Below are 23,400 nucleotides of genomic sequence, written 5' to 3'. Positions count from 1 at the left end.
TGATGCTATTCTTCTTCTGAATCTTGGTATTTGGTGCGTCATCGAGCTATTTTTTGGGGGTTCTGGAAATTGTGGATCCATTCTTGTTCAGATCAATCTATTTTACAAAGTCTGTCCTTGGGCTTGTCTGGCTCATATCAAGTTATGGTCAATCTATCTATGCAAATGTCAGATGTTGATTGGACCTGCAACCAACATTAGCAGGTCGCATTACAGATTGGTTAGAGTCAATGGAGAGCCGACCAGGTATCGTCTAGGGTTCTTAAACCGGCGCATCCACCACAGTGTTAGTTCTAATTCATAATACCCATAGAAATATATTCTTTCGAGAAAGGTTCATGTGCCAAGTTTACACGATAAATCATGTAATTGTGCAATACGGGAGAATGGAAGCATAAGGGGAATGCAAGGACAAAGGCGAGCACAAGAGTGTAATATACCTTTCATACAAGTAGCATCATCTTAGGTTCTTATTTATTTTAAATTTTATAACCTGTACTTTTTTGTAATCTGATAAAATCTTGCCTGTTTCAGTTAATTCTTCTGCTCATCTTTTATGACATCTTTATGCCTGTATACTTGCATTTGAATCCATTTTTAAAATGTGATTTTTGCACTGCAGTTATAATTCTGACCATTCCACCACTAATATGAATACATCGTTGGCCTTTTTGAAAGCTCAATCTCAAGTTACTGCCCTTGTGCGATGCTTTTATCTAGTTCTGTAAAGAGTACTGAAGTCTCCTTTGATATATGATGAACATTGGCAGCTATCCAATAATCCATTATGAGGTAGTTCTGGGGGCTTTCTAGTGTTCATTTCTTCCACTATATATCCATTATCAGGTAGTTCCAGTGTTCATTTCTTCAGCATCCTTCCCTTTTAAGGAGATCATGACATGTACCATGGAGGTGGGGAGTCGTAATATCTCACCAATGAGAAATTTGACTGGTGAGGTGGATGCTTTGGAGAAAAACATAGGCCACCATATATCTCATAAAGTTTTTACCAAAAAAGAAAAATCTCATAAAGTTGATTCTTGGGTTCTATACGATATGTATATCAACTAAAACCCAGTTTAACATTTTATCGAACATAAGGACTCACATTATCTACCAAATTCAGGTTTTGTAAATCATGATTTTCTTAAAATGTAATAAGCCGGCATCATTAAAAGAGTCGATGTAGTGGTGTCATTTTATACACATCCTTCCTGCTTCGCTTCAATAGATAACATCAAAGTATCAGCCAGTTCGTTCTCCCAGAAAGATAACATCAGAAATATCAGCCAGTTCATAGTCATTATAATTCTAAATAAGCAACATATAATTGTCTCCAGACACATTAGTTGTAAAGAAGTTTTAAGGGGGACCCAGGAAGTTTCTTATTATCATACATATTTTGCATACTCTGCACCCACGCCATTCGCATTGCAATATATATATATAGATAGATAGATAGATAGATATAGATACATACATACACATAAGATACTTATTACTTCATATTACCATAATAAGCATAAGCATTGCCTTTAGTAAATATAAAGAATAGTTGACTCAAATTATTTGGAATTAGAAAAGTCAGTATAGCCATTTAACAATTTTCACATTGCAATATATACATATATATATATATATATATATATATATATATATATATAGATAGATAGATAGATATATAGAAAGATAGATAGATAGATAGATATAGATACATACATACACATAAGATACTTATTACTTCACATTACCATAATAAGCATAAGCATTGCCTTTAGTAAATATAAAGAATAGTTGACTCAAATTATTTGGAATTAGAAAAGTCAGTATAGCCATTTAACAATTACCACAAAACTGATTTTGTTTCCTCCAAATTAACTGAAATGGAATCCATGAGGTTTACCAGTGCTGCAGATTTAACTCCCGATTCGGGCAAAGACTACTTAGAGAATTACTCTACCTGCAAGGAGTTACCCGAGCAATGATATAATACCATATATAATATCAAATAGAGAGCAGTCAGCATCTAAGTTCTAGGGGGAAAAATAAAGGCCTCAGTCATAAATGGTACATATAAATATTAGTTGGAAGATGGATTGGCTGAAGGATTCTAGTTAACAAAGACGATGGCCAGCCTTTCAGCAGCCATCTCCAGTATGCTTGTTAACATACACACAATTTAGGTATAGAATTTATCTTACACCACTTACAGTGTGCACAGAAACACAAGGAGACCCAACTTCTATAGTCCAGACAATGAAGACACATCCGAAGCATTTTGAAGATCTACAAAGCCAAATGATACATGAGGTGCTTATAGATATGTGAAGACATCGGCATATGAAAGTTTATTGCTGAATAGACTGCTACAGTGCAAGAACACCGGCATTCCCATTATGATCCAACCAGCTTGCTCTGAGAAGGAAAACCAACTCATTAACAGAAGACGAGTCTCATCAAGCATAAAAAGAAATACATAAGACAATGTGCTAGGTAGGGAATTAGTAAGAACGCTTTCGTAATACATCTTACTTCAGACTGAAGGTTGCACCTCCATTTCTCCATTATTCTCAGGATTTTCCTCAGAAGTACTTCCATGAGCATGTAGAGGCATCTTTGAAGCTGATCCCCATCATGCAATATGGTAAAATTCCAGATTTTCAGTTGGAGATAAGTTTTTAAATGTCAAGGTTTTCCATTTAAGAGCATACAAGAAGTTTCCTGCTCGAGCTCAAAGAAAGCCTTACCAGGGGTACAGGAAACGGGCGATTGTGGTACCTCATCTTTCACAGGTCCCATACATGATTCTGAAGGCTTGTAAAACAGCAAATGAGCCACAGTTCGGTCTACGGGATTTGTATTTGTTTCTGCATCTGGCAATTTTTTGCATCTGGAAGGAAAAGCAATGTATTACTCATAGGAAATAGATTTAGGATAAAGTTCACATCTGGAAGTTTTTCACGCATTCAACATGGACAAAACACAATTAAGAAAATGTTTATGCATGTCATGGAGCACAATGTTCTTAAAATTAGCAGATACATTTAATTCAAATACGTAATAAGAGCCACGTAATTTCCATATTACATGAAAAAAAAGATGAATTTGAAGATGATACAGGACCAAATTGGGATGGCCTGTGTTGCTTGACAGGACCTAGGAATAGGATAGTTTAGGGTTTAAAGCCAGTTTTATAGCTTGCTGTCCAAGTCCTGAGAACAGGACAGAAAGGAATTAATACTAGTTTTCTTAGGTGAAAGAAGGATCAAATAAGCCCACCCCAGGGTTCTAATTGCAATTGGAGAAAAAAAAATCTAGGGTTATCAAGGCTCAATTGAATAGCTCGTGACAAGGTCATAATCAGATTTCAGCCATCAATTTTTCAATTTAAACAGGCAGCAATAATTTTAATGTCTGAACAACCAAAAGATAGAGAAATTAATAATGAAATCCCAGGTGATATAATAGCCAGATCCTAACACATCAAAACCAACAAGTATTTCGTGGCCGCGCTTAGATACTAGAAAGTATCTAAAGGAAACAGAATTCTAATGATAATCTTTGAAATAATAGTGGAAAACAATTTAAGAAAATAATATAAAAAGCAGAATAGTAGAGAAAAAGCAGAGGATAAGAAAAAAAGGAAGAGACACAGAAAAGAGGGAGGGGAAACAGCCTGCTCACAGTCTTCTTTACTTCATAAAACTTTTGAACAAACATCACCTTGCAACAGACCCTTTCTGGACTCTTTATAGACTCTAACAAAACCCCTAGAAAGCTCCTAATTGGAGTCATCCAGGACTCTTACAAATATAGAAAGAAATGCCTCAAAAATCTCACCAATCAGTTACCCATTTGACTCTTAGTAGGACTCTTTACAGGTAATAGTTAGTCTAGCATATACTATTTATACGGCATTTTAATGAAGAAGCTTGGACAGTTGGAACTTTGTGACCACCTATGGACCCAAAGGATGCTCCAACATCAGAATGCATAACTACTAAATGCAAAAACTATATGAAAGTTTCTGATGAAGTCAAGAAATATCCCTGTTGTGTGAAGGGAAGAATTTAGATGCATAAGTAATACATACAAGAAACATATGCCAGCTTGTGAATCAAACGGTTTCCGACTTCAATTAAAAAATTACAAAAAAAAAGGGCAGAGCCTTTATTTCATTACAAAACAGGGGCACCCCCCCCCCCAGCAGCCCCTGCAGAGAATCTCAGGAGAGGAGGCCTTTTGAGCTCCCCGCCTCTCCGTCTCCCAACATTTCTCCCCCCTCCCTCTCCTCTCTCTCCCTATCCCCCGCCGGATCTCCCTTTATTGGTAAGCAGATGGAGGAATGGCACATTGGCAACCTGTATGGGTCTCGATATCGGTACTGCCTTCCTTGGTTGCATGAGAGATTATGTGATTGGCAACGTTAAATAGCATCTAAAGCCCTTGATGACTAAGCCTCAAGATCATTTGCTTTTCCATTAGTTCAGACTTTTGGTTTAGACTTTAGATGATCCTTATAGGCTTCCCACATTCATCACTATGACACCAATATCTTCGCCTTCCCCTGCAAAGTAGATATCAAAGTGCCACCATCCAAAAGGATTATTAGGCCTGCTGTGGACTGATTTGGCCACTTCAGATAGGTCTAGATGAGGTTTGGGAGCAAGATGTGCCATATCCAAGACTTGATCGTAAAGCCCAACTTCCAAAGGCGATAACTTCTCCATATAATGTGTGATTATAGTGATCTTTTTGTTTGAAATTGAATAATTTTTTACAATGTACGAGGGTGTATCCACACTCAAAGGGTACGCCACATCCCACTAATGTTGGGGAATGAAAATGTTTATGCCTCAAAATGGACTGGTCAAAGTAAAGCTTTCCTTTTCAGGTAAGACTTTGATCAAACATATCTTCAAATTCGAGAGGAATTTGTTGACATGACAGAAGATAAGGTTAATGTAAGAGTCAAGATCTAACTTAGGATAATTTTCATCTTAACATAGTTACTACTCACTATTCTAGAAAAAAAACTGTAACCACTTCTCACTAATAAGAGGAATCCAACCTGGAGTTGGGGACTCAAACCTTAATAGTACAATAAGAAGCATTGTCATCAATTCGAGGAATAAATTAAGGATAGCAAAAAAGATTTGAAACCCTACTTTTACAATTCTATTTTTTTCTGTGAGAGGTCCATATTGAGTGGATTGAAGGAATTTCTTCCTTCTCTCTCCGATCAGATCATGCCAACTCTAGATAAGCTAGCAACTGGAACTCGTCCAACCCTATGTTTCTTCTAAAGCTGGTCTGAGCAGCAACTTGGGAACAGTTAGGATTGGTGATCTTTCTTCTCATGCCCCTTGAGTTTAGGGTCTCGAGTCTAACTAATATGGATAGGAACACTAGAGGAGACGAGACCTATCCAAGTCCACTAAAGATTTTTGTGAAGGGGGTAGGGATTAGAAAAAGGGCTTTGGGGGCATAGTTTCCTCTCTTGGTGAACCTTGCAAAAGAAGAAAGGAATAAATGGCAAAGCATGATTTTATTGATCTAGTGAAGGAATATCAAGTGGGCAATAGCACAAGCAAATCAGCTCTAACAAACTCAAAACTACAGAAATGCATGCAACTTTCACTAAATGCAAGAGGAAGAAATGTTATAGTATCACTATGAAATTCCTGACCTACAATTACAAGGAGGCTACCAAGCCTTTTTCCCCTATCGTTTGCCCTTACATCAACTCCACAACCACAAGTGGTTATATTGCCGGAAACACGTCTCTTAACTGAAGCATTTTGAGTCCAAATGGTGCTTTGCTCGAATACCAATATTTAGAAGGTCAGGAGCTGTTATTGCACTTTTGAAACCAAATTTTAAAACAAATGACTAAATAATTTTTAATAGATTTTTATTTATATGATGACTGGTAGGCCTCACTATGGATATTGTATGATGTATGTGGTGGACATCACCTGTTTGAACAAATTTCTACTTGGGAGGTGCTTGGATGCATTGGGCATCCCAAAGCTGGACTATAATGTCATATTTTAAGTTGTTGATAAACATAAAGCATCGAGTTCACTAAGGGTCCCAATGTCAGGCTCTTTAAAGAATTCATCGCTACCAATTACCTAACTCGCTAGATTGCTTGGTGCAATAACAGGCTGGGCCAAGCTAGGATACAGAAAGGTTGGACAAAGCCCTTTGCCCTTTGAATTAGATAAGCTTATTCCCAAATGCTTATGTCAAACACCCACTAAGGATATCACTTGACCACTACCCCTTGTTATTTTGCTCGAATAAGTTCTTTATTCCCTCCTAAAACTTCTAAATTCAAGAAATTTTGGCTTTGTTTCCATAAATCTTGTGATGCACTCTAAAATGCTTGGTCTTTTCAAGGTATCTCAACAAACAAGTTAACATGATGTTCCATGAGGTGAAGAGGACTTAAGGCATTAGAACTATGTCAGTATTGGTAACATCTTTTAAAGAACATAAATCAAAGAGGAGACTAAACAAATTTCAGATGGAGGCAACTTTAGGCACAAATGACCTAGAATTATCTCATCTTCAACCTTTTTTTCAAAAAAAGAGGCGTCCTAGTGCACGAGGCTCTTGCCACTCGGAGTTTGGGGAGGGTCAAACACACACACTCTTGACCTCCACGTGCAGAGAGGTTGTTTTCATGTTTTGAACCTATGACACCCAGGTCATAATGGAGCAACTTTACCCTTGCACCAAAGCTCGCCCTCTAAAGGCATTATTTATGTCAAACTAATAAGGGGGCTATTAGCAAATGGTGGCAACAACAATCAACAACCACAAGGTGGTTCTTTTGGCAACATAAGGGAAGGTTTATTCATAATCAATTATATCCAATGTTAAAGGCGATTACCTAGGTGCCTAATTGAACCAGGCAGCCTAGGCCAAGTCAACTGAAGCCCTTCCTTATTTAAGCCATCATTTGGGATGCCAGAGGAAGCTACGACCAACCCAGCAAAAGCTGATGGGCTGATCAATGACTGCCATTAAGCCAATCAATGGAGGCAGGTGGTAGTAATGACTTGGCAATTGCTTATGTTGGCAACGTGTGCATGCATATTTTTTACTTCCTTTACTTTTTTTTTAGGGTTTCAAAATCGCCGGAACGGGATAGTATGACCTGTATGTACAACCTGTATGTATAGTTTCAGTGTGAAACAGACATCAGTACGGGTGTTAGTATGCTGAAATAGCTGTACCAATATGTATCGCCATACCAATTTATACTAGTCTGAACTGATGCATGCTAGTCGATGTTGATGGTTTTCCATTTTTTGGAAGCTATCGGTTTCAATACATGCTATCAATATCAGTAGTCAGTACCATATCGTTTCGATGGGAAAATGGTATGGGGTTCTGTACCAAGATTCAAAATCTTGATTTTATTCATTCTTCTTCTTTAGACCAGTCTTCTTCGTCTTCTCCTTCCTTTGGTTTTTTATTCGTCTCTTTCTTCTACTATTGCTTCTGCATATGGTCATGCTTCCCGTATTTTTCTACTTTCCCGGCCTGCTAGCCTCTCTTTACTTGCCTCCTCTTCTTCCTTCATCTACTTGCTAGGTGTTACCTGCTTAGCTATAGCCCTATTGCCCACTGGTTATTGCACAAACCACCAATTAAGCCATGTAATGCTATTTGAATCATCTAATTCTTGGTTCTTGTAGAAAGAAACAAGGCATTTTCTAGGTTGCAATAGAACAAGATCGCAAGAATGAGCATGCTTAGTTACAACCAACTCCTTAGTGGCCACTCCCACTATGAATCTCGACATCCTGTCAAAATGCCAGGCATATCGGCCTTGAACTAGCATAGGTGGCTCCATACGCTTTGACATTTGTGAACTGGAAGCATCGCACTTGATCGAGATGGATCAAGCTTGAATGAGCCACGGATGATTGCTACTGCTTCAAATCGAGTGAGATACCAGCTTCCCTATTTTGTGTTTCATCATATGAAGGTAGGAGGGAGTGAGGCAATGGGGAGCTCTTCAAGTGCCATTCAGCAAGGTTTGCCGTCTCGATACCGGACCCGTACCGGTGCCACACTAGTACAGTATTGGTACAATATGGAGTTTTTTTGACATACCGAGTGTCGGTGCGCCATCCATATCAATACCGAACTGGTATGATACGGTACACCTCATACCGCCTAGTTCGGGCCAGTACGGTGTACCTTGCTTTTCAGATTACCTAACCTTGACAATTTTTCACTAGTAGTTTTTAGTTAAGAGATAAATAGCTAATAATCTAATAATGAAAACTACTGGATTGGCACCATTATAAGAGTGTAAGATATAAATACCAAAAAACTTAAGAAGAGAAGTGATGACTTATGACTCTTATTATGATTTAAAAGAAAGTTGATTGCCTAATAAACCCTTTAATATAGTTTAGGCCTTAAAAAGGCATAGCACTAATGACAAAGTCCATGTTTCCAATGAATCTAAGATAATGGTAGCCAAATAACAACATACATAAACACAATCATCATGCTTTGTTATAACTATCTAGGGTTAGCTTCATGCATCCTTTTTGGTCAATCCTTGCCATGAAGGCCCACCTACTGTTACAAGCTTTTCCTAATGTATCGATAGAATATCCATCCAAGTCAGTGTAGGTCTTCAAGTCAACATTCACTCTAATACTGTTTCAAGCAACTCTCTGTATCCTGGCCTCCTTATGTCTTCATTGCACATGCCCATGCAATCACCAATGATTTTCCATCATTCTGTCCTAAACAAGCCCAACTCCTGCGTCACCACTAATTTACTTACTCGGTCTATCATTCCAAGTTTTACCATAGATCAATCTCAACATTCTCTTTCTTGCCCTGCTCATTTTTTGTGCTTTAACCCTCTTTATTTTCTAACACTTTAAGCCATATAAATGCACATGCTTTATCACCATTTTATATTTTTTTTCCTAAAGTCACCAAGCCATGCATCAACCAAAAAGTACCCTGAGAGCATATCCATCCAACAATGACCTATTATATGTCAACCATCTCCAATCTTTTTTTTACTTTGGAGACAAGATAAAAATGGCAAATCTTAGCCATCAAGAATAAAATATAGCCATGACCAACAAAGATGTCTATTTTGCCTCATTCAAAACATCTAGAGAAACATGATGCATCCAGTGATCTATCTCGCTCATTCCCTGAATAGTAACTAAGAGATAAATGACTAATTTAAAAAAACAACATATGTGCCCATATATATATATAAAAGAAGCATGCTTTGCACTTGAAAAGATCAAAATATTCTAGAACTTAACAGTACAGTTTCTTCAAAGAGACATGAAAGTCCCTAAGATGGAACATTCTGACATTATATTTTGACTATGAAACTTGCATGTGCTCTGTAGATTTTATGCCTCAAGAGGAAGTAGACGACTTGATGCGAGCAGAATAACTAATAGATTAAAATCAACCATAAATGTTATTCATAGGTCAATGTAAAGCATTCAAATAATTTCTCTGCAGTATATTTAACATTGGTTATTAGGATTAAAAAATTTATAATAGGTTGGTTGTGAATGACCCAGGAATATTTTGTTTTTCTGACACCACAGACATACAGATATGAATTGCCCTGTTATCAAAAGTCAGAAGTCAAAACTGGGTCTATGTTCTGATATACAGACCTATTTTGTCTGTTTGTTTCCTGGTTTGCCGGAACTTCATCTTCATCTTTGTTACTTTTGTTGGTACTACTTCTATCACCAGCACTTTGTCTTTCCGTTGCACTTTGGGCTAAACGAAACAAACTATCTCGAATACAACGTCGGACGGTAATGTCCAACTGTTGTTAAACAAGAAAAAAATATATATATAGGTCATAAAACAGAAGAAAGTTGACTCCCATGTTTTAAAAGCAACTCCCAAGTTAAAGACAATATTACCTTCCCCAGAGCATCTTGAAGCTCATGGTATATGGTTTCTTCCAAAGAGTGATCGTCAATTGATGTCGAGATCCTCTGGGACTCATCTTGGTCCAGTAGCATGCTCAAATCTGATGCTGACATCTTATTTCCACTATCATCAACTACAGCAGAGCTTGTAACAGATTCCTGACATTGTTTCTTTGGTGAACCTGTTTGAAGGACCAAACTGTCATTACCAGTAATTTGATGACCAAATTGCTGCTGCTGCTGTTGAATTGCACGCATTGCCTGCATTTGCTGGCGTCTCCTCAGTTTTTCTATCTTTTCTTGAGGTGTCATTGTCAATGGTCTTGAAGAGATATCTGGTGGTTTTGCTAAAGAATTTGAATGCTTTGAGGAATCAGGAAAAATTTTACAATTAACAGCAACTGGTTTCACTTGGTCCCTCTCAGCATGAGTATGTGGCAGCAGTGGAAAGACAGGAAAGTGATATGGAAAATATCCATATCCAGATAACAGAAACTGATTAGACGGGCCAAGGTGTCTCATGTTCTCAGCACCACCAACCTGCCTTTGTTGAGTGGCAGCAGGAGATTGAAAGGTTTGTAACGGAGTCTTGACCAAAGTATGCATATTTGGACTAGGAGATTGATGGCTCTGGCTAACATTATGGGACCAGGCACTACTTAAATTCTGTTTAGTTTTAATCTTGTTTCTTTCTTCTGCTTTCTTACGAGACTTTAAAAGCTTCTTCTGGCCATCATTCTGCAAAGATTGGCAACAATCAGAGTTCTGTCCAATGCACTAAACAATACGCAGTAAGCAAACTCTTTAAATATATACACACACATACATACATTGGCTGATGTATTAGAAATTGAAAAGAAAACAGAAAAACAGAATAAATAATAAATAATACTGCCAAATAAACAATTTGTGATGGCCTATACAAGAATACCCTTGACAGAATTAGAAATAGCAATATGGCATGGCTAAGGCTGTGCACCAGCATCAAACATACATAGCAAGAATTAGCTTTGAAAAACAACTTAAAAAAAGAATTCAAGAACAGAAATAAATATGAGATATGATGGGTTTTCAACTGATACTGGATTAGAAAATTGGCAGCAGCATACAATCCTTTTCCCAGTAAAGGGGGGTGAGCTATAGAGTAATTTCTAGGTCAAGAATGCTTCATCTAAGCATTGAGCATATTCTACAGCAACTGTCAACCTGACATCAGCCCTCCACAAATCAATGCCAGACTCTTAGCCAAGGAAATTTTATAAAAGAAAGCAACCTGTCATGGAACCTAGAAAAACGAACTGGTGTTTAGAAATGCCTACCTAGCTGGTCAAAGTCTAAGCACTTATGACCAGATAGGAATTCTTCAAAATTCACCAAGCACTAGGAAAGAGTCTATAGACAAAATGGGAAAATGACAAGGTCTAATATAGGGAACTGCATTCATTTCTAAGGAACAAATTATCAACCAAAAATGAAAGAGTCAACAAACTAAAATTAAAGGACATATATACATATATGGAAGATACTCCAAGGTAATAATTATTGTTAGCATGTCCTCAAAGAGGGAGTGCAGAAGACATCCTTTAGAATTCAAATTCTTGTACATACTAGCTCCAAGGACTCATTCATAAATACAAATGCAGGCATCATCAATCAAAATACCAAGATAACAGATCTTCCAGAATTGAAGAATCCAAAATTGTCAGCCATTTTAACATTCATTTCCTTACAGCAAACCTAATAAAACCAGGTTAGTTTAAGGCACTGCAATCCTCAGTGCATGTGTCAAATTTATATCCAGAGCAGTGTCTACAATCAGCAAATTGATTGAATGATTGTAAAATAGGACTCTGAGTGATGAGACTTTATAGACATAAAAACAGTATACATGTTCAAAAAATAAAATAAATTAAGCTTTAGTGGTTTTGGACCAGGAATTTGATCAAATGCAAATGATTTCTGTTCTATAAGATTAAACTTAGAATATATTAGATACTGTGATTTCAACAGTAAACTACCTTGTCTGGGTACTGGTTGCGTGTTCCACAACAGTCACTGGTAAGATGAGTTTTACATTCAGCTTGCTCCTCAGTTTTCACAGTATTATCTGCTGTCTGCCAAAGCATATAAGAAATGTAGCCAACAGGCATACCTGCAGGGGCATCTAAAGACCATGGTTATTTTAACATACGTACCTTCTCTTCTGACTTTCTGTTCCCACAGGAAGAACCATGATCAGAAGTTTCTTCCCTGCTTAATGGCATGTCCTGTAGGCCAAAGGAGTTGGTATTATTTTTATTGCTGTAAAACAGAGGCACTACTGCAGATAACATGAATAATTAATGATTTGGTATCACTTTTTGTTCCTTGTTAATAGGTTACCAAAAAACATGGAGACTTACAGGCATTGGAATTGAATGTGCAGTCCCACTAATTACATCTGAAGATGGACAAAGATATTCCTCGGCATTGCTGATCATTTCATGTCCAAATATGGAATCATTATTACTGCAGAAACATCATGACATGTGAGTACAATATTCAGGTGAATATCATCAATCTAATGGAAGAAATGTTGAAATTGTATTGATAAAATATAGAAATCATCACTTAAAATATAAAGTAGGAATCCCCAATGATTTATATGTAAACAGTTCATTTCCAATTCATGTTAACACGCATCACCTAAAAATTCTGTCAAGATCATCAAAGTCTCCGATGTTAGCCCAATCACAATCAAGAAAACTGTCACTATCTTTATCTCCATGATTGTTGCCAAACATTTCAGCTTCGCAATCCAGCTGCACTGCACCACCAGTTGAGACCACATGATTTATTTAAGATAATAAATAATAGCTACGAGGAGCGCACTAGAACGAAAAGAAAATATCTCATGTTACCTCTGACTTCGTTGAGGTCGGATGTTTCATTGAAATCGTTCATCAGTTCTGTTGCTATAGAATCCCGACCATTCTCATCATTGTATCCTTTACCAAGTGCAGCACTTAAAGAAGGCAAATCAGGCCACGAATCCATGTCAAGTCTTGGAGCAGAAAGTTCTTCATTTGTTTCGAAGGTGGAATGGTTTTCCAGGTTACATCCAGTAAAATCATTTTTAACTCCAGCAGTGTGCTCAGTGGACCTTAAAACAGTGTTAGCTTCTTCACTTTTCTGTTTTTTGTTATAATCTCCAAAATTAAGCAACGTATTATCTTCAGTGCCCTTGGTATAAGGGACTATATGGTCTTCATTTTCACTTAGTTCACCCCATATGGTGTGACCTACCTGAGAAGTTAGAATAACAACAATATGAAACTTAGCATATACTAGAGAAAGAAAAATCAAACTACAGTGAATAATACTGTTTTTTCTTCTTCCTGCCCATTGTGAATTAGCTTGACCAGGAAATGAGTACAAAATAAAACATTGAACAGAACTTGTATATGGGCACATGTAAATGCACTTTTTCAAACAAAAGATCCTACAAACAATTTGAACATGTAGGATGGAGTTTGGAAAGAGATAAGATTGGAATTCACTGGAATGTTTAGAAATGGTCTGATAATTTCACTTAGAATTCACAGTTTGAATTCCATCCCTTGGGTTCAAGCAAATAGCTCAATTTTCAAAACAAGACTTGCAAGCTCACAATTTGAAAACCTGATTACTAAAAAAAGAAAAAGATAATAGCCAGATAGCAAGCCATGACAACAGTCAAAAGCAAATAAGATAAGATGAATATGTAACCCTTGATGGGATCCACACTTGTGAATTGATGAATATTTATATATAGATTATAGACGCATACACACATAAGTTATATCTTTCTACAAAACATTACATCTTTAATTCACAATTGCCAAATATATAAATACTACATATACAATCAAAACATTTTTCATGTTAGACAAGATCCTTTTGTTCCAAAAGTAAACATATTCGGAGACAAAAAGAAATATAAAACTATAAGAAGTTGTTAATAGATCAGCTGTCAACTTGGCATTGTCAATAAATCCAACTAGGAACCACCAAACCCTAAATTTTGACAAGCCAACCCTAAAAACCTCAAACAACCATTAAAAGCATCAAAAGAAGGAACAATGCAAAAAATAAAAATTTTGGTGAACAACTGAATCAGCGGACACCAGCCCATCTCAAATGTCAGGATGGTACTATCTGGATAGCATCCCAACCCGGCCCTAAAGCAAAGCAGGTCCCAAGACCAGGATTTAAAATCTTGCACTGAACCATAGCCAGTACATAGTCTACAAGGGGACAATCAGTAAAACAACCAAACTATTCGAACCAATATGTCAGTTTGGTTGCGCAGGCTATGCACCAGCTCTCTCCCAATTCTTCCCAGCTTCATTCCTAACTGAATGCAGGTAAGAATTATGCATTTGGAGGTATAAAACACTTAGATTGAATTTCAATTATCCAGGATTGTTCAGTTTGTGCATTGGGAAAAAAAATAATACCATTTCTTACACAAGATTGATAGATTTAGGGTAGACAAACAGCAAAGTCATAAATTTAAGCTTGAAACAATACAATATCCATCACGTTTGGGGGAAAGAAATGAATTTCCCCATATGTATTCAAAGAAAAAAAATATATATTGTAATCCCTAAAAAATAAAGGAAGATCGAATAATTTAAAATTTGACAATTTACAAGCAAGAGATCAACCAGAAATCTACAAGACACATTAATCCGAAATTAAGTATAAAAATCAATTAGAAAATTATTTAAAAAAATAATTTTGAAAAAATATGTTCATGTTTTGATTAATTAGTTATTTATTAACTCATCATATATGCAAGATAAGAAATAGGATAAAAAAGTAATTTTGAAATATGATCATGTTTTGATTAATTGGCTATTTATTCGCGAATCATATATGCAAGAAACTTGTGAATGCAACAATTTTCACTCTATTTTTAGATTTTAATTACTACAATAGCAAAATTTATAAGAAGAATAATGACTTCAAAAAATTTTAATCTTATATAAACCAATAACCATACTCTCTAGCCTAGTCCCAACTACAGTGTCCTTCGTATATCATTACTTGCCAAACATTTATTCAAAGGGTTACTTTTGGTGTTAGTACAAGCTTGTTGCATCCTTCCTCACAATTTTTATCCATGTTATAGCTTCTCCTTTCCCTTTTTAAACCTTTAAATACAAATTCAGGTTCCTCTTCTTATCAACCTCTTCTTCTATTTCACATGCCCATACTTCCAATTACTTCTCCATAACTTTATGCCTAATTGGTAAAACTCAATCAAGTTAAGGCTTGATATATATTCTTGACCCCTTCCCTAATAACTTAAGCTTTTCGGGTCTACTGATCAATTAGTAAGCTAGAGGTCATAGGTTCCAAACCCCCACTTAGGCTAATTTTTCTTTAATTCGCCCAAAGTTTGCAATCTCGGTAGTGGGGACTGCATCGAGACATTACCGATTAGGTACAGTACGATCAGTATGGTAGAATATGTATCCCATATCGAGATAGCCCCCAATTCCTTTTTTTTCTCACTCCCGATCATGGTACCATTCGAAATTGGATGGTACGGGTCAACACCAAGTGGAATCGAGCAATTCTACTTGGTCCAAACTGGTTCTGAAACTAAACCAGCAAACCAAGCCTGCTTCACATTGGTTCAATTCGGTACATCTTGAATCAAGCAGTTTGGGTCAAGCAAGTAGATCTGCAGTATGCTGACAAGTAAATTGACACCATTGAGAAGAGGTGGATTACCAAATAGGCAAGAAGTTGCATGTAGCAGGTAATCAAAATGCAATCCTCAATACTTGTTTATTCTTATAAAATATAATCATGCAATTATTTCTTTGCTATTTAAATCAATTACATGTCTTGGCAGGCTATTTCCTCAACCCAAAGTTCTAATATAGTATCCTAGGAATGGACACAGATGAGAAACTATTGACTGCCATGCGCAATATCATCTACAAAATGGAACCCGATGCACTCATTGTTGTCAGATGCTTGGAGGAGAAAAGTTAATTTTAATAGAAATTAGAACAATACTTTATTGATCCAAGCAGTTATATAATATCATAATATCATATGTATTTCACAGATTATGAATCAAGGTTTTCGGATACCAACACTAACTCATCCAACAACCATTGTTGTATGATAAGTAGCATCTAATATCCAATTTATTTGATTGCATTTGCAGCTGAATTATGATTCCATTTTTTACTGTCATCTAAAAAGCTTAAGAGGTTAGAAATCCGGATCCTCTCACATATGGCCTCCTTTAGTGGTTGCAAGCGCAATTGGTTAATCTTTTTCCTTAATACACAACAAATAGAGGAATTGCCTAACACACAAGAGACTAAAATGACTTGGTATACGTACTCTACAATCTACAACTCGGATTAAAGCAGCCAGAGCTTGATAACCAAGGATCACTTCCTCAGCCAACTAGTATCGTAGCAAAGGAGGCCAGGGTGGATCCAAAGCAATGGGCAAAGTTACACATGTCATGCTCATCACCAGTTGATGCCCAGCACTAAGAGCAACCACAAAGGTTAAGGGGAAGCCAATTGGAATCGCGAGATGTCTAAAACATCTACCCAGAGATATGTCATGGAGATGCTACAAGGAGGTCACCATGGTACTAGTCCAGTTTAAGAAATAGTACTAGTTAGAATACTAGGCCTATTCGAGCCAACCAGCAAAGCCATACAAGTTGGGGTAGCTAGGGAGGGAAAGCAATTTCTCAGAGCAGCAAGAAAGGGAAAAGAAAGAAAGATGTAAATCGATTGAAGAGAGTTGATAAGAAACTTATTCACTCAGATTTTGAGATCATTGAGCCCTCGGGGGACTGGTTGCTAGAGTTGATAAGAAACTTATTCACTCAGATTTTGAGATCACTGAGCCCTCGGGTGACTGGTTGCTAGATCATCTCACGATACACGCAATGATACTAATGACAGTTCGAGCAATGATGCATCCAACGACCAAGGATGTAGCAGTGAACATGGCAAGAGTGCATACAACTCCCAGCCACCTGGTCTAAGTCGATTCACTAGCAAGGTGCATTACGCTTATACCATGCAGGATACGGAATATAATGCACATCATACAACACATGAGCAAGACAGGTCTCTCGAGGTGGTTCAGGACATGGCACTGTTGTAGTTGATATAGCACATTGAGTAGAGTACTTGAACATATCTAAATCCGCATCGTACATTGCATTCTATTTTGTACAACTTGGGTATTGACTCGTATGCTTATCCTATGTTTAAGACATCGTATTTGAGTTGCTACTACCATTCATAGTCTCGACCACACTATGGATCAAATTTCACAGCAGCGATCTTCCCTCTGATGGGAGTGGGATAGCCAACACAATATCAGAAAGAGGATCAGTATCAGGATGGCCATCCAGGAGGCTCGGTTTATCGGATGCAGGGATTGGACACAGTATCTGGATTGTAGTCATATCCAAGATCTTGACTATGAACAAGATCGCAATGCATATATTTCGCAATTTAAATCAATTTGATATATGTATTTTCAAATTCAAATATATGCATTGTCTAGTTTAATTACTACTATTGAGTCCATTAAGCAATCATATCGTCTCTTTGGATCAATATGAAATAAAATAGTACTAAAATATCCTTAAAATCATAATTTAAAGATCCATAAATCTTAAAATATCTTTAAAACCAAAAATAAAGAAAAGCAAAAAAATACTAAATCAGTACCAAACCATCGGTACCATCCATTTTGGTACCTTACTAGTACCTGCAGTACTACACCTGGTGCTGATGTTGTAGATCTTAATTAACCAATTTAATTTGAGGGTGAAGCGGGCATTCTAAAAAGTTGGTAGAGCTCCATTTTTCACCTATATCAGAGTAATTTATTCCAAAGTAAAGTGGGACATAAGTAAATTAACTCATTTATTCTAGGTTAAATTATTCCACAACCAAACAAAACCTAAGAATCAAGAGAAGTCCCAGTTTGTTTACAAATTGCATGAGGAAGATATAACAGAAGTATGATTTTGTTTACAAGTGTAAGGTGTTTTATTACAATATTCTCACTTCTTACTTATATATCTCTCCCCTTTTAATTTCTCACTTCTTACTTATATCTTCTTCCCTGTCACCTATGTTTCTCTATTCTTCCCAATCCCCCTTCTTCAACTTTGTCTCATTACTTTTGTAACAAAAAGAAGCTCATTGGAACTCTCTCTACACTCTCAATCAATAAGCTACTTCTCCTCCCATAGTATGAAATCAGAGGTAATTGGAGGTTTCTAGCATAGGTAGATTGTAATGAAAAGCAGGACTCACTAAACATTGGTTATAGTTCGGAGTTGCCAAGACTTGTCTGGCAAGGAAGATGAAAGATAAACCCACGAGCATGCATCTACATGTTGCTAAATTATGAGAATGAAGATGAGCTTTTGGCAAGGGGTTTGTTTGGTCACCCAAGAAAGCAAGGCCATAAGAAGGACCTCCACAAATTATCAACACAATATTTTTCTCTCGATATCTTGTGAAATATGAATAGGTTAAGTTGCATCCATTCAATTAGTAAATGACAACAATTTTGATTGGTTTTGTGGACACTGTCGCAAGAAAGGCATCCTACAGCGTACTTTTTGACTATTAGGACGCTCCAGACTTTTAACATAATATATGGGTTACTAAAGGCTGGTTTGGGGGCACTTCCTACCTTCCCGATCTAGAGGATGGCTTTTATGGAAAGGTCTACACGACCCAAAATAAGGCATGTGCATCATTGCCAGCACTTGTTGGCTTATTTGGAAAGCAAGAAAACAAGTGCAATTTCGATGGAAATAGATAGCATGTAAACCACTATTCTTAAAGCTTGGAATATGACTATTGCCTATTTTTAGGCTCATAAAAACCTGATACTGGCCCACGATCTAAATGGGTTAGATTGGAACCTTCCCCTCCTATTTACTGCAAAATTAACATGGATGGTTCAATAGTTGCAGGTGCTCAACTTGTTGGTACTACAACCTTGCTCCAAAATGAATATGTTGTGCCATCAAAGGCATAAGGTAAGATTCTTTAGATTGACTGTCCTCTCCTTGTAGAGGCTTGGGCCCTTCAGGAGGCTCTCGCTTTGGCTCACTGACTTCATCTTCATTGGGTCCTATTTGAAGGTGATTGTCTCACACTGTTGTCTACACCCTTGCCGCCACCATGTGCAACTGGTCATACCTCGCCCTCACCACCTCCGTGCACCCTTCAAGGCTTTCAAAACTCCTCTCATGCCTCCCTGTCTGTGGCCTTTGCCTGAGAACACCGCACACACAGGTGCATTGCCAGGCCCTATGCCTGCCACCGGTACCTCCATGTGCCCACAGTGAACACATGGAGCGTCAACATTACCTTCCGCTCTGGATCCAGTCCCCTCTAGCCTAGGTGAACCCCCCCCCCCCCTTTTCTCTCTCTCCCCCCTACCTCTCCTTCTTCCTCTTCCCCCTCTCCCTATCCCTCCCTCTTCGACCCTCTCCTTCCTCGTGTTCCGGTACATTGTGGTACGATATAGTACGGACTGGTACTATACCATACCAATCATCGACCAACACTCCTATCGGTACCGGTTCTTCTAACTTTGACCCATTCTTTTGAAAGCTATCATAAGTGAGGACTTCCTCATGACAAGAAGTTGAGGTGGATTCATATTTTTCTGATATGGTTCAAATTCATGGTCTGTTTGTGAAGACACAAGAAGACCATCATTCAAGAATATATCGAAGATTTCACTATCAAGTCCTTGTAAGCCACTATTTTTAATTTCTTATCTCCTTCCAAGAACATAAGCAATTGCAAGAAAGTTGTCCTAAAATTCCAACTCAGCATTGAACCACCACAAAACCTAAATAAGCTCCCCAACCCCCCTAAACATGACTAGAGAATAGAAAATCTCAAAAACAATATATAATTGTGCAAACCAGCACCATCAAGGTCCCCAAAATCGTAGCTTAGCTTATCTCCCAACTCCAAACTAAAGCACCTGCTGAAACCACTTCCTTCACCAAAGCATACTCATAATCATTTGATAATTCCAACTCAGAAGAATTAACAAGATTCCAATGTCATTTCTCAGTAAGAATTAGATATGCACTAGTTAATTTTCTCAATTTATGTCTTTCTTTCATCATGATTCATTCTAAAGTAACTGACAGCTCCATCCCTCCACATTGCCATTCCTAAGCATAAACTAGAAAGGAGTTTACACTGCCACTTAAGCTCGTCCCATCAAACTTTTTGACCACCAATTAACAATCATGTTGCTCAAGCCTCAAAACCCTGATAGCATCCCACAGTACCAGACGTGAGTTGGGAACTTCTCAATGAACACATGCAAAGATAATGTACAAAAGCTATCCAGGGAATTCAGTAACTGCTCATAAATCCTCTGTAACCTTCATATAATATCCCTAAGACACTACCAAATAATGCAGTCTAAAGTACGATAGAACCATGTATTAGTTATTTCTTTTTTTTCGCTTAATAGCCCTTGCAGAGCTCTGTATGTTCCTTTCTAAAGTACGACCAATTTTTTAAAACTCATTTTAATTATGCCTATTCCTAATTTTACTAAATTTTATAAACCCTAATGTGATTTTTTTCCAGCAGGAAAACTACAGATTTCCAAGAAAATGACATTCTATGAAAATAAATACCTGCGACACCAATCACAAAGATTCAAAAAAAAAAAAAAAACCATAATATAATGAAAATAAAAATAAAATGGCTGCAAATCAAAAACCCTTTGTCCAAAAAGAGTTAGCAAATCATCCAGCAAACAAAAACCAACTCGAGAAAACAAAAATTCTCGAGAAAAACTTTAAAATTCTGGGGAATTTTTTTTTTCACTCTATAGTTCCCCAAAACCAAGATCCACCAATCATATAAAGAAATAACATCAAGAACGATGAAACGAAACGAAAGAAAAAAGAAAAATAGATGGAAGGAGGATGAAAGACCTGATCTGGGTCGTTCCAATCAAACATCTTCGAAGCAGCAGCAGCGGACGAGCTCCAACCCCGAACCTAAACCTAAGCTCCCAGGTTTCGATCCAAACATCTCAAAACCGCCGAATCCACCGCGGAGATTCCAAAACGCAAACCAGTCGTTGTTTTCTCCTCCTCTCCGCGACTTGGGTTTCCCCCAAAGCTACCGAACCCTCCAGAAGGACGAGGGAGGGGGGGGGAGAGAGAGAGAGAGAGAGAGAGAGAGAGAGAGGGAGGGAGAAAGAAAGAGAAGACAGAGGCGGGGGGGGGGGGGGGGGGCACAGGTATTTGCCTGGCGCGAGGACGCGCCACGTGTAGGGTCGCATCTAGGGTTGTGGCGGAGAGGGGGTCGATCAAATGCTGCGCTCTGATTGGCTGCAGCCGCATTTGCGTTTCATCTGGAATAAATTTCCGTTGCATTCGCAGTGGACGGACCAAGGTCTAAACTGACGGCCGTTGCCCCGTTACATTTATATACAGAAACGGTGAAACTAAAAAGGATACAGGCCGTTAAGGGATTGACAAAATCCGCTGTTATTTGAAGTTCTACTGTTTCTCTAAATAAGATAGAATATTTTTTCAAAATTCAAAATTGTTACTATTTTCTCTTCAAATAAGTTTGTACCAACTGAAAAAATAATAATTTCTAAATAGCAGTCATTAGGAAAATACCAATGTTATTTAACGGTCATTAAAATAATCATATGAAAATAGCAGTTTAAAATTCAAATTTTTATTATTATCGATACTGTTATAATGGCGTTATAACGGTTGTAACGTCGTTAAGCGTTCGGCGGAATAACGCCGTTGCTGAAACCTGTAGCCGGGCTTGTGGACTGCATCTCTCGAAGGTTCCAGCTTGTGGCGCGAGCCGTTCTGGATGTCGCTGTCGGCGCTGGCCGTTGGATTACGTCCCATGCTTATCTCCACCGCTAATAGTTAAAAAACAAAAAAATAGAAGGGCGGTAATAAATTAATGGCTCTGCGTGCAGTTAGTTCTCCGCATTGTGGATGCTTTAGATCCGGACCGTTCAAAAGGCAATATTTTAATATTTCAACATAGATGATGGGGGCCACGTATGTCACGTGTGCCTGTCACTCTATTACGTGATTGATTGATGCTGCAACTAGGTGAGTAGGTGCTATGACCTACCCAACATTTGTCGGCCAGTAATCAACGCTAGAGATAACTTAGGAGTCCACATGACACCCACCGTTGATTGTGATAATTATTTTTTTTGGGCCTGGTCAAGAATTACACTATAATATAATTCCATACATTATATTCTCTCAAAAGATTTGTTTTGCTTCAAGATTTTTCTAAAATTTTCTTTTATACTTGTCAAAATAAATAGATTTTGTTCTTGTCGTCCCTAAGAAAATGTTAAAATCCCCACTGTTTGGTATAAATGAAAATTTTTAATACCTTTTGACTCTAGTTTGTAACTGACTTATACTTTCCTACTCATGATTGGCTTATATAAATAAAATTTATCGATATTAATATCTAAAAATGTATTTAACTCATATACTAATGCTATTAGAAATTTAGAACGTTTAAATGAGCTATTCATGTACCATGTTTGGTTAAAGATGGAGATGAGAGAGATTAAAACAAGACCAACGTGCTCCCCGACCACTCCAACCTAAACCTGGCCCTTGCCTCGTCCAAATGGTGCTATTCTCACTAGAATCCAATTCACATGGATGGATGCACGTGGCATCACCATCCTTGTCGTGGCCTCAGCCCGGACCATGTGGCAACTTTCTCCACGAAAGCGTCGCATGTTCTTCGATAGGCCATGCAAGGGAAGGATGCTTTCAAAAATAATAGTTTCTGCAAGAAAGTAAAATGTTTAGTTGGATCAGATCCACCGCTAACCCAGTAGATTGGTTCAACCACGAACTGACATTCACAAACATGCATGTGTTGCTTCTTTTTTCTCCATCTCTTTTATATCTGTTTTTATGTATGTTGGTTCGTAGTTAGAACGATCCACCGTTGAGCTAGTAGATCTGGTCCAATCATCAATTTCTCTTTTATTTATACTATGAACAATCCGTGATCAACAAATGAATCCATGCTGCGGTATTCTCAAAAAAACTAGTTGCGATGTGTTATTTAGATTCTTTGATCCTATACAAGTACTCAAGATCTACCTAATGTATAGCCGATATATAACTGAATATACACTCATAGGAATTCTCACATCTTCATTGTCAAGCCTGCAGAAGTCCTTTCTTATGATCATGCAGTCATTTGTATATGCCAATGGAAATAGCATGTTGGAAAATATGGTTATGAGATTTTATTTTTATTATAAATTGATATGAAATATGACTTAACATGTGTACTCCAGAGCATGTATTGATTGAATAAAGTAATATTTTATT

The 23,400-nt window shown here is 37.5% G+C and overlaps 1 protein-coding gene across 3 annotated transcripts; it reads right to left on the bottom strand.

The window, feature by feature from the left end:
* Positions 1-2,051: 2,051 nt before the first annotated feature.
* On the bottom strand, positions 2,052-21,257 carry LOC103705079 (protein LNK2-like). 3 transcript variants are annotated; one of them, XM_008788679.4, is made up of 11 exons: positions 20,980-21,257; positions 12,860-13,244; positions 12,645-12,765; positions 12,362-12,467; positions 12,155-12,226; positions 11,978-12,073; positions 9,951-10,697; positions 9,693-9,850; positions 2,748-2,890; positions 2,533-2,622; positions 2,052-2,415 (listed from the first exon to the last, which is right to left on the bottom strand). In XM_008788679.4, exons 1-10 carry the CDS (start codon positions 21,004-21,006, stop codon positions 2,534-2,536), a joined length of 1,944 nt encoding a protein of 647 aa, XP_008786901.2. In that variant the 5' UTR covers positions 21,007-21,257; the 3' UTR covers positions 2,052-2,415; position 2,533. The 3 variants fall into 3 exon arrangements, 2 of the variants coding, with proteins under 2 accessions (XP_008786901.2, XP_038988217.1); XM_039132289.1 differs by having other exon boundaries at positions 12,645-12,760; XR_003385277.2 differs by lacking the exon at positions 9,693-9,850 and having other exon boundaries at positions 2,055-2,415.
* Positions 21,258-23,400: the final 2,143 nt, after the last annotated feature.

This window comes from Phoenix dactylifera, chromosome 12 (genome assembly GCF_009389715.1).
Source record: "Phoenix dactylifera cultivar Barhee BC4 chromosome 12, palm_55x_up_171113_PBpolish2nd_filt_p, whole genome shotgun sequence".
In the NCBI taxonomy this organism is placed as follows: domain Eukaryota; kingdom Viridiplantae; phylum Streptophyta; class Magnoliopsida; order Arecales; family Arecaceae; genus Phoenix; species Phoenix dactylifera.
The sequence above is the reverse complement of the archived record's forward strand: the minus strand, read 5'-3'. Positions and strand labels throughout refer to the sequence as shown.

Bases quoted from the DNA above. Each gene is read 5' to 3' on its own strand.
- LOC103705079 (XM_008788679.4), bottom strand. From the start codon at position 21,006: ATGTTTGATTGGAACGACCCAGATCAG. The intron at 13,245-20,979 runs GTCTTTCATCCT...CTAACTTCTCAG, and splicing joins ATTGGAACGACCCAGATCAG to GTAGGTCACACCATATGGGG. The intron at 12,468-12,644 runs GTGATGCGTGTT...ATGTTTCTGCAG, and splicing joins GATCTTGACAGAATTTTTAG to TAATAATGATTCCATATTTG.